Source organism: Coregonus clupeaformis, chromosome 6 (genome assembly GCF_020615455.1).
Source record: "Coregonus clupeaformis isolate EN_2021a chromosome 6, ASM2061545v1, whole genome shotgun sequence".
In the NCBI taxonomy this organism is placed as follows: Eukaryota; Metazoa; Chordata; class Actinopteri; order Salmoniformes; family Salmonidae; genus Coregonus; species Coregonus clupeaformis.
Window position 1 is genome coordinate 5,150,341 of NC_059197.1, and position 12,212 is coordinate 5,162,552.

The 12,212-nt window shown below is 39.9% G+C and overlaps 1 protein-coding gene across 3 annotated transcripts; it reads right to left on the reverse strand.

The window, feature by feature from the left end:
- Positions 1-5,803: 5,803 nt before the first annotated feature.
- Positions 5,804-12,154, reverse strand: LOC121567543 (gastrula zinc finger protein XlCGF57.1-like). 3 transcript variants are annotated; one of them, XM_041877671.1, is made up of 4 exons: positions 12,111-12,154; positions 8,113-8,377; positions 7,903-7,985; positions 5,804-7,586 (listed from the first exon to the last, which is right to left on the reverse strand). In XM_041877671.1, exons 1-4 carry the CDS (start codon positions 12,129-12,131, stop codon positions 6,177-6,179), a joined length of 1,779 nt encoding a protein of 592 aa, XP_041733605.1. In that variant the 5' UTR covers positions 12,132-12,154; the 3' UTR covers positions 5,804-6,176. The 3 variants fall into 3 exon arrangements, with proteins under 3 accessions (XP_041733605.1, XP_041733604.1, XP_041733606.1); XM_041877670.2 differs by having other exon boundaries at positions 11,841-12,138; XM_041877672.1 differs by lacking the exon at positions 12,111-12,154 and adding an exon at positions 10,213-11,817.
- Between the last annotated feature and the right edge of the window lie 58 nt (positions 12,155-12,212).

The following is a 12,212-nucleotide window of genomic DNA, read 5'->3' on the forward strand; positions in this document are numbered from 1 at the left end:
GCATTGGAAATGCTTTTGGCAGTTAATCTGCTTCTGTTTTGTGGGTGGCACTGTGTGCTGTTTTCGATGGATGGGTCCTGGCCTCTCGGGGCCTTAGGGATACAGAGGGAAGTGGGTGGGATGCTGATCACTGGGATGACGGCTCAACTTGGGATGGGGAGGGGCTTTAGCGGGGGAATTAGTGGAGAACAATTGAAGGGTTACTCCGTAGCAATGCAAATATCACGGTACAGCTATATGGACACTCAATCATTACGCAATTTTTTATTGGTAAATTTACAAACATATATAATGATAAATAGACTTGAAACTTGTATCTCATTATGGTGTATGGTGAAATAAGTATAGCCAGTTATAATTGTAATGGCTTAGCTGATAATAACAAAAGAAGAACAATATTTACATGGCTCAAAGAGAAGGAATATAATATCTATTGTATACAGGAAACTCATTCAACAATTCGAGATGAAGTAGCGTGGGAAAAAAGAATGGGGGGGAAATATACTTCTCCCATGGGCAAAGAAATTCAAAAGGGGTGATGATATTAATTAATAGTAATTTCGATCCGAATGTGCAAATTGTCCAAATAGATACGCAAGGTAGATGGATTATTTTAAATATGTTATTGGACCATAAACAGATATGGCTCATTAACCTTTACGGACCAAATAATGATGATCCACAATTCTTTGACAATATATATAATAAATGATCAAGCCTGCAAGCAACTCAAGACAATATTATTATGGTGGGGGATTATAATACTGTTTTAAATAGCTCAATGGACCGTAAAGGAAATCACACCACAAACAATCACCCACATGCTCTTAAGGAAATTGTGAATGTCATGGATACATTAGAACTAGTAGATATATGGAGGCTTAAATATACTGATCTAGTGAGATATACATGGCGGAGACTGAATCAAGCTAGTCGTCTTGACTTCTTTCTTACCTCATTCTCGTTGGCACCAAAAGTAAAAAAGTGTTGATAGGGGACAGAATGCGGTCGGACCATCATATAATAGGCATATACATTACTCTTACTGAATTTCCACGTGGCGAGGATATTGGAAATTTAATCAAAGCCTATTGGATGATAATTTATTTATAATTAGAACAAAGGAATTTATAACTGACTTTTTCCAACATAACATAGGTACAGCGAATCCCCTTATTGTATGGGACACCTTTAAATGTGCCTTTAGAGGCCATGCATTTCAGTACTCATCTCGAAAACAAAAGCAATTTAGGTCAAAAGAGTTTATACTAAGAAAGGAAATAGAAAGTCTAACAGAACAGATAGATGGCAATAAAAAACTGTAACATAGAGGCTCAGAATAAATTAGAGGAAAAACAAAAAGAAATGGAGAAACTTATTCAAGAAAGATCAAGTGTAATATATTATAAAAATAAAGCAAACTGGATGGAATATGGGGAAAAATGCACAAAATTCTTTTTTAATCTTCAACATAGGAATGCTACCAAAAAGAACTTAATGAAACTGGTTACAATTGACGGAGTCACCCATAATTCACCAAATGATATTTTGAAGGAAGAAACAAAGTACTTTAAGCATATGTTTTCTTTTCAGTCGCCTCCATCTCCTCTAACTGAAGCTAATTGTAGAGATTTTTTTCTATTGATAATGTCAAATTAACAGCCACACAGAAAGACTCATGTGAAGGTGAAATTACAGAGGAGGAACTTCTGGATGCAATTAAAGACTTTAAGTCCGGGAAAACTCCAGGGTTGGATGGCATACCAGTCGAGGTATACCAAACCTTTTTTGATATACTAAGAGGACCGTTATTAGCATGTTTTAACCACTCCTATGTAAATGGTAGATTATCTGACACTCAAGAAGGTCTGATCTCATTATTACTGAAACAGGATACAAGTGGAAAATATAAAGATCCAGTCCATTTACAAAATTGGAGGCCCCTTACACTTCAGTGTTGTGATACAAAAATCCTAGCATTAAAAAGGTATTGTCGGATATTATTAATTCTAATCAGACAGGTTTTTTACATGGAAGATACATTGGAGATAATATAAGGCAAGTACTGGAAACAATAGAACACTATGGAAAATACGGAAACCAGGCTTGCTATTCATAGCAGACTTCGAAAAGGCATTTGATAAAGTTAGACTGGGGTTTATATATAAATGCCTGGAGCATTTCAATTTTGGAGAATCTCTTATAAAATGGGTCAAAATCATGTATAGTCACCCTAGGTGTAAAATAGTAAATAATGGCTATTTCTCAGAAAGTTTTAAACTGTCAAGAGGAGTGAAACAAGGTTGTCCACTATCGGCATATCTATTTATTGTGGCCATCGAGATGTTAGCTATTAAAATCAGATCCAATAATAATATCAGAGGTTTAGAAATACAGGGCTTAAAAACAAAGGTGTCATTGTACGCTGATGATTCATGTTTTCTTTTAAATCCACAACTTGAATCTCTCCACAGCCTCATAGAGGATCTAGATACATTTTCTAACCTCTCTGGATTACAACCAAATTATGACAAATGTACTATATTACGTATTGGATCACTAAAAAATACAATTTTTACATTACCATGTAGTTTACCAATAAAATGGTCTGATGGTGATGTGGATATACTCGGAATACATATCCCAAAGGAAATAAATGATCTCACTTCAATAAATTTTAATAGAAAAATCACCCTGATTAACTCTTTAGTATTATCCCAGTTTACCTATTTGCTTATGGTCTTGCCGACGCCTAGCGAACAGTTTTTTAAATTATATGAGAAAAAAATATTCAATTTTATTTGGAACGGCAAACCAGACAAAATTAAAAGAGCATATTTATATAATGAATATGAATTTGGAGGACAGAAATTATTAAAGCATTAGACCTATCACTAAAAGCTTCAGTCATACAAAAGTTATACTTAAATCCGAACTGGTTCTCAAGCAAATTAGTAAGATTGTCTCACCCAATGTTCAAGAAAGGCCTTTTTCCCTTTATTCAGATTACAACCTCTCACTTTCAGTTATTTGAAAAGGAAATAATCTCCCAAATGTCACTATTTCTAAAACAAAGCCATAGAAAGTTGGTTGCAATTTCAATTTAATCCTCCAGAAACGACAGAACAAATAATGCAACAAATATTGTGGTTAAATTCAAATATACTAATTGACAAAAAACCTTTATTTTTTGACAGAATGTTTAAAAAAGGTATAATCTTTGTAAATGATATCATCGGTAGGACTGGTGGAGTTATGTCGCACATGCAGCTAACAAAAACATATGGAAATGTCTGCTCTACCCAAAATTACAACCAAATAATTGCAGCCTTACCGCAAAAGTGGAAGAGGAAAGTGGAAGGGGAGAAAGTAAGGAACTTGTCTGTCGGCCTTGCATTAAAGAACATAATTGGTTAAGGAAAACTGTGATAAATAAAAAAGTATATCAGTTTCACTTAAGGACCAAAGGATTGACAGCCGTCCCATATAGATTGCAAAATAGTTGGGAAGAGATCTTTGACGTACCGATCCCATGGCATAGTGTTTATGAACTGACACGCAAAACGACACCGGATTCAAAAATTAGAATCTTTCAATTTAAATTATTATATAAAATTCTTGCTACCAATAGAATGTTATTTATATGGGAGATACAATCTTCCCAGCTCTGCAGATTTTGCTGTGAAGAGACAGAATCATTAGATCATTTGTTTTGGTTCTGTCCATTTGTAGCTTGTTTTTGGACACAGGTCCAGGAATGGCTAAAGGATTACAATATTTACCTGGAACTAACCTTGCAGATAGCATTACTGGGTGATCTGAAAAGTCATAGTCAATCAATCAATAATATAATAATACTTTTAGCAAAAATGTTTATTTTTAATTCACAATCTGTAGAAGCAATGAGAATAGAAAGGTTCAGAACTTTTGTAAAACATCACAGTACGGTTGAAATATATATGGCAAATAGAAATCCTATATGGATGGTGTTAAGAGATAGATGGGAGGTATTGAATAGAGTTGAAGGATGGGACTAATAACAACAAATAATAACAAAGATATCTAATCATGTAAGCATACTGTGTCCATAATAAGTATATAGGTTGTATGTTGGGAGCTTTTGGGAAAGAGCACAGTTAGAAAGATATGGCATATAGAAGCAAACCGGATGGACATCATGAAAATGATCGGAGAGGTTGAGAGTAGAAGAAGTTCAGGAGCAAAAAAAAATATATATAATACAATTATTGTAAAATTAACTCTGTCCATAAGGTGTAGATGGTAATTATAGACCGGAAGTAGAGGCCTGGGCATTGTTGTTCACTAATTTACTCCAAGTAGGGAAAGGATAGTGGGGTTGAAAAGTAATAAAGGGGAGTATATATATAAAATATCAAAAATGGGGGATTGGAAGTGATGCAGACAATTACATTGTATCTTCTATCAATCTATCTGCAATATTAAGCTGATCCATTCCCCCCGAAAATTAAAAAAAAAAAAAAATATATATATATATAGTATTTGACCCCTCTGCAAAACCCTTGTTGGCAATCACAGAGGTTTCTTGTAGTTGGCCACCAGGTTTACACACATCTCAGGTGGGATTTTGTCCCACTCCTCTTTGCAGATCTTCTCCAAGTCATTAAGGTTTCGAGCCTGACGTTTGGCAACTCGAACCTTCAGCTCCCTCCACAGATTTTCTATGGGATTAAGGTCTGGAGACTGGCTAGGCCACTCCAGGATCTTAATGTGCTTCTTTTTGAGCCACTCCTTTGTTGCCTTGGCCGTGTGTTTTGGGTCAATGTCATGCTGGAATACCCATCCACGACCCATTTTCAATGCCCTGGCTGAGGGAAGGAGGTTCTCACCCAAGATTTGACGGTACATGGCACCGTCCATCCTCCCTTTGATGCGGTGAAGTTGTCCTGTCCCCTTAGCAGAAAAACACCCCCAAAGCATAATGTTTTCACCTCCATGTTTGACGGTGGGGATGGTGTTCTTGGGGTCATAGGCAGCATTCCTCCTCCTCCAAACACGGCGAGTTGAGTTGATGCCAAAGAGATTTTGGTCTCATCTGACCACAACACTTTCACCCAGTTCTCCTCTGAATCATTCAGATGTTCATTGGCAAACTTCAGATGGCCCTGTATATGTGCTTTCTTGAGCAGGGGGACCTTGCGAGCGCTGCAGGATGTCAGTCCTTCACGGCGTAGTGTGTTACCAATTGTTTTCTTGGTGACTATGGTCCCAGCTGCCTTGAGATCATTGACAAGATCCTCCCGTGTAGTTCTAGGCTGATTCCTCACCGTTCTCATGATCATTGCAACTCCACGAGGTGAGATCTTGCATGGAGCCCCAGGCAGAGGGAGATTGACAGTTATTTTGTGTTTCTTCCATTTGCGAATAATCGCACCAACTGTTGTCACCTTCTCACCAAGCTGCTTGGCGATGGTCTTGTAGCCCATTGCAGCCTTGTGTAGGTCTACAATCTTGTCCCTGACATCCTTGGAGAGCTCATATGCTTGGCCATGGTGGAGAGTTTGATTGATTGCTTCTGTGGACAGGTGTCTTTTATACAGGTAACAAACTGAGAGTGTGCTCCTAATCTCAGCTCATTACCTGTATAAAAGACACCTGGGAGCCAGAAATCTTTCTGATTGAGAGGGGGTCAAATACTTATTTCCCTCATTAAAATGCAAATCAATTTATAACATTTTTGACATGCGTTTTTCTGGATTTTTTTTTGTTATTATTTCTGTCTCTCACTGTTCAAATAAACCTACCTTTAAAATTATAGACTGATCATTTCTTTGTCAGTGGGCAAACGTACAAAATCAGCAGGGGATCAAACTTTTTTCCCCTCACTGTATACCCTTCTCAAATAAATTCGATTCTGCTCCATTGAACAGTTACTGGACCACCAGCCAATGCACTCAAAGTCTTTCTACCCCACAAAGGCAACTGTTTATTCATTTTCCAAAATCATAGTTGATTTCAAAAAAACAAGTCAAGTTTAAAATTAAATACTTCAAAAAAGGTTTCCTTGGCAATCAATCGAATGAGTACACTTCATATGTTAGTATGCCACTCAATGACCTATAAATGCATTTTTAATGCCGAGACAATTGTTCAAACCAAGTGTGGTCCATCGCAATAAGAGGCTATGCCTATCGGTTTTACATATAGTAACACTTGTGATCTTTCAGATTCCTCAGGTAGGAAAAACTCTTCCCGCATTTGTCACAAATGTACAATTTCTCCCCTGTGTGGATTTGTTTGTGGGCTTTGAGGCTGTTGCCCTGGTTGAAGCTCCTCCCACAGAGGTCACAGCTAAAAGGCTTCTCTCCAGTGTGTATCCGCTGGTGCCTGTTGAGGTTCCCAGTGTTGCTGAAACATTTCCCACACGTTTCACAGCTGAAAGGTTTCTCCCCAGTATGGACCACCTGGTGGGTTTTCAGGCTGCTGTGTTGAGTGAACATCCTTCCACACACGTCACAGGTGAACGGTCTCTCCCCAGTGTGAGTTTTCATGTGTATGTTCAGGTAGCTGACCGTCTTGAAGCTCTTGTTGCATAGGCCACAGCTGTGCGGCTTCTCAATAGTGTGGAGTTGCTGGTGCGATTTGAGATGAGTGAGTGAACTGAGACTACTACCGCACACTGAGCACCTACAAGGCATCTCTGCTGTGTGAGTCTGAAGGTGTGTCTTGAGAGAGTTGACGCAAGCCAGGACTGTCCCACACACCACACAGAGGAAGGCGCTCTCTCCTGCATGTGTCCTTTGGTGCATTTTCAGTGCACTTCTTTGAATGAAACACTTCCCGCACGTCTCACAGGTAAATGGCCTCTCTCCTGTGTGGATCCGCTGGTGTCCTTTCAGAGTGTCTGCTTGGTTGAAGCTTTTGCCGCACGTATCGCAACGGAACGGTTTCTCACCAGTGTGTATACGCTGGTGCCTGTGGAGATTTCCTGGTATACTGAAACTCTTCTTGCAGATCTCACAGTTGTATTTCCTCTCTCCCGTGTGGACAATCTGGTGCATCTTGAGACCGTGGGCCCGGTTAAAGCTCTTGCCACATTCGTCACAGCGGAACGGTCTCAACCCTGCATGGAGTCTCTGGTGATTCTTGAGCAGCTGCTTTAGGGTGAAAGCTTTACCACAATCGCCACAGGTGTGTGGTCGCTCTCCTGTGTGAAGCAGCTGGTGTGCATCCAAACTGCGTTTAAAGGAAAAACCTCTACCACACTGCTTGCAGATAAAAGGTTTCTCCGCTGCTGCATGGATCGCCTGGTGAGCTTTCAGCTGGATCAGTTTGCTGAATGTCTTCCTGCAGTGTTTGCAGCTAAGGTGGTTCTCCTTTTTGGGCCTTGCCTGACGAGCCCCAGTGATCTTTGGCTTTCTCAAATGCTTTGGCCCCGCGGCGCAGTCTTTGTCCTTTGGCTCCTCTGAGGGGTTCTCTGGGTCACTCAACTCCTGGGATTGGCTCTCTATAAAAGGACTTGGGTCTGAGGTGCTGTTGTACAGGTAATCTTCGAACCTTTCTTCTTTGATAATAACTGACTGGATCGTGTCCTCCATGTTCGAGTGCTGAGATGAGAGGGAAAGTGATTTAATGGAACGCAGGTTTATTGTCTGATCTATCTATCTATTTATCTAAATATAATGATATCATACAACAACAGAAATAATGACAAAGGGATAAAATGCTTCTTCTTGTACTCACTTCAAATAATTAAATACAATTGGTAACTACCTGGTACCAAATGGTGTATAATGATACTTGAGTGATACAGATACAGACAAGTAAATAGGTTATTACTTTCTGTACCCCCTAGTAATTCCAGACAGCTTTCCAAGAACTAAACCTCTCACAGAATATTGTCAGTTAGGCAAATAAGCCTACCTCGTTTACAGTTGAGGGAATTCTCCCTTTCCACAGGTGGAGGATGGGGGATCGTTTCACTTCTGCATCACCAGAGCAGAAGCCTGAAAAAGATTGCAGTCAAAATCAAAAAGGTTTGCATTTAATTCAAAAGCACTGGTTTTAGTAACAGTCTACCAAAGCACTCTAAAATCCCATGGATGGCTTATCTGAAATAATGCCAACGCTCACCTGGTTGTGTGCCTTTTAACTGGTGGGTGATCTTGACTTCACTGCAGCAGCCATTGGCTGATGTGTTCTCTTGTCCTCCACTCCCTTCTAAGACAGTCCTCAGTTCGGTCTCAACTGCGTCCAGCCTCTTCTTCAAGTCCTCATTCTCAGTTTGACTCTGAGACACTTCCAGATGCAGAACGGAGGAGCACTCGTTGAATAGCTTGCAGATTTTGTCCACAGCCTCCTTTGCCAGTATCTCCATGAAAGAGGTCAACTGGGTCAACTGAGTAAAGAGCAAAAGCAAGTTGAGGGCATACAGATTTCATTATTCACAGAACAAACTTAACTAGCTAGCTACCATTATAAACGTTGCTGACAAGTCTTTCTGGTGATTATGATAAATGCTTGTAGCTCTAAATTATACAAACATGTTTCCAGTTGAGCCAACCCTGTGGCAAGTACTAGTGTAATGTATTAGCTAAATCAACCAGACTTAGCACTAGATCAGGGATGGGTAGCCTAGAAATCAGGAAGGTTTCCTCTCACGACCTCTACAAGCCAGAATTTTGAATAACATTTTAACTTTACCGGACAGAGAACCGGTAAAGTAAGTTAAAATATAATTTTATTTAACATTCTGGCTTGTAGAGGTCGTGAGAGGAAACTTTCCTGATCCATACGCTCATTTATGCCCGATGCGGAATCCAATGAAATTCAATGTCATGTCTCCAGGCTAAGGCAGGGCCGCAGCACCAGAACAAATCGGTTGGACGGGCATTTGATTTCCATAGGGGGGCATGTTTTTTTAAACACAAAAAAAAAAACACAAAATGCACAAATTCAAGTGTTCAATCAATTGTATTAGTGGAGGCTCTTTGTTATAACTATGAAAAAGAAAGCACAGTAACATGTTGGAACACAGTAACATAATTTTTTATAACAAAATAAAAAAATACCCCAACAACCAAGACGCACAGTCAGCAACATGCGCGGTCAAATGATGAAAACATCAGTAGCCTAAACATCATTATAAGCGTCAGGTGTGCTTGATAAATTGTGATCAGCACAAAAGCAATAATGGCTTTTTAATGAATATAAGTGTCGATATGTCAGCAGTCAAAAATAGTCAATTATTGTCAGCTCATGCTTACATGGTGTACGTCTTCACGCAATGGCATCAATTAAAGAATGCCACAAACAATGAAAGCTGATGAGTTCTTTGCTAATGTTTTTTAGGGACTGCTCTCTCAGAGATAACATTTTGTGCTGATAATCTGCCCATAGCATTGTCACCGGCTTGTTCTATGCAAACGGTGCCGTCCCTTCCTCTCTCAGTGCGCACCGTTCTGGCTTTTTGACACTTAGGCCTCGGAGGTGTAAATTCAGACTGAGGCTCAGAAGAATAATCATCAGATGTCATCAGGATTAATTTATCGCCCACCATCAGATGTTTTCATTCAGATTTGGTAGCAAAGCTAACGCAACATGTCCATCCATTTGTCTTGGTCTTCATGCCATTGTAAATGATGCACGCCCTCGCTGACTGTGTACTCCAAGTAGGCCAGAGTAGACTGATAGGACTGCTTGGATTCGGTGGACTGATTATAATTAGAATAGATCAATACAATAGAATGGCCCGACCTGTTCTTCATTCACAATTGGTGATTACATAATTATGCATCGTCCACTTCCCCTCGTTCCTCAACTCCCCCATTCTCCCCCATCATACTTTACTTCATTTATTTCATCTGTTGTGATAAGTGAAAAATTCGATTTTGGTATGGTTTAGGTTCAGTTGAGGCAATTATCAGGGTGATTATCAACTGGGCACGGCACCTTCAACTATTGGGAGGGGCGCAGGCCCTACTGTCAGGAGGAGGGGCAACAGGGGAAAACCATTTTAAATGACATGCCCTCCTAAAATTGGTTATAATACCAGTTCTGTTTGTGATATGATTCTAACAACAAAGAATAGTCAATGACGGAGAGCGGCATGACTTTAAAAATGGCAGAGTAATACATTTTTTAAATTCATGAGCAGTCCAAATGACTGCTTTAGCGGTTCTAGTGTGGATTTTATAGTAAAGACAAGTAATTTAAACTGTAAAAATGTATTACCTTTTAATGTAGCATGAACACATCCAGTCTTGCTTTCATCTGATTGTCAAACAATACACTTCAAGTAGGTTACCTTTGCACGTTCGTCCAAAAATAATTCCAGCATCCGAACAGTGCACCCGTCAACTTCCCTTCAATTCGCAAGTGGCTGAAACTACCATTTCACCCGAGAAAGCATCAGAGCGATTGAAAAAGCACCGTCTTACTATGTAGCCCATGTATCTGATGTTGTCTGGTCAAAAAGAGTATGACATGCCATACTTCTTGTCCAGACAGCATCAGATACATGGGCTACACATACTGAGACAGAGGGGCGCCGTTTCACACGCTCAGATGATTTATCTGAGGTTGATGAGTCTTTCTCTAGGCACGTCTTGGTCAAATAAATTATCAATATTTAAATATTTTATTTGGATGGGCAAGGAGGTACGGTAGGGTGGGCCAGGCCCCCTAAGGCCTGCACATAATGCTGGGCCTGGGCTAAGGGATGGCACAGATTATCTATTATATTGACCAGATACTCTAGTGGCCGCTGTAACAACGAAAATAAATATCATAAAAAATGGAAGGCATTCTGGAGGAGGCAAAATCAGGTGGGACCATTCTAGCCAATGAAAGGGCAGACGTGCCTCTTGTTCACAGGCATAACGGTTTCCACTAGTTACCCCAGCCACAAAGTCTAAATTGGCAAAATCATAAAAATGTATGAAAACAAAATGGTGCTTTTAATTTAAGGTTAGGCATAAGGTTCACCGTGTAGTTAAGGTTAGGACTTTTAAAATCACAAGAAGATAAATTGTAGAAATAGGCAGGGATTATGACTGTGGCAACTAGTGATCACCAGGCACAGCTCAAAGTTGCCGGGATGTCACGTGTCCTACTTATATCAACCTAATCATTACGAAACTTGATCCCAGCCCCTACTAACAAACCTGACTCCAATAATCAACTAATCATGGTCTTCAGTTTAGAATGTAGCCCAAAGGCCGTCAGATGGCGATACTGATGGTTTCGTCTTACCATCCAAAAGCATTGTATGCAGCCGGCAATACACTGGTCTCCCCGTGGACCGGGTCATACCTAAAACAGTCTTCATTCAGCTGTAAAGGCATGGGCTACTGATCTACCATTCTCATTGATCGGTCATTCTCATTGAAAGCAAGCCTAAGAAGCCGTAGATGTTTTATGTGAGCTATTTCTATGTTTCCCGTGCTTAAGTTTCGTTTTTGACTCTTTTACTTTTATACACCAGCAACAAACCGCTGCAAATACAATATTTTTGGTTATGGAAAATATTTCACAGCGGTTTAGATGGAACAATGATTCTCTACACTATACTTGCTTGTCTAGTCACAAACTATAAATTAGGCGAACTATCAGAATTTTAACAACCAGGAAATGGCGGAGAGATTTCTGCATAGTGCATCTTTAAGAACCAAACATAACGAAATGAGGATGACTCTTCTTGAATTTGTCAAATACAAACTCTCGTTTGCGTTTTCCGTTTGGAGTAAACGTCTTCGACGTAATGATTACGCCCCTGGGTGGAGTGGAGGCTGCAACGTCGGTGCAATTAACTAGCGGGCTAGTTAACAAAATGCCTTACTTTACACAATCAGCAGATATACCTGTTCGTTTGGGGTTTCACTCGCGTTCTCTCCCGTTGATGGCACTTCAGACGATACAGAACCCTCGATAACTTTGCTAATTTCTGTAACAGTCGCGCTGACCATTATCTCCAAAATGGAGCCAATCTGTCCTTGAAAAACTGACATTTTTGTCGAAATCATAACGCAGTTACAAATCTTCCTAAATATGCGCTATTGGCCAAATTGACCTAGCGTTAGCTACAAAATAAGTGTCGCTTGTGCTGTTAGCGGCGTTGTTGTCCGACTGACCTGAAACATCTCGAACGGCATACGTCACATGTTCTTCCTTATTCTTCTTCCTCTTCTTCAGTGGGGTTTATGAGCGGTTGGCATCCAACATTATGGTGCATT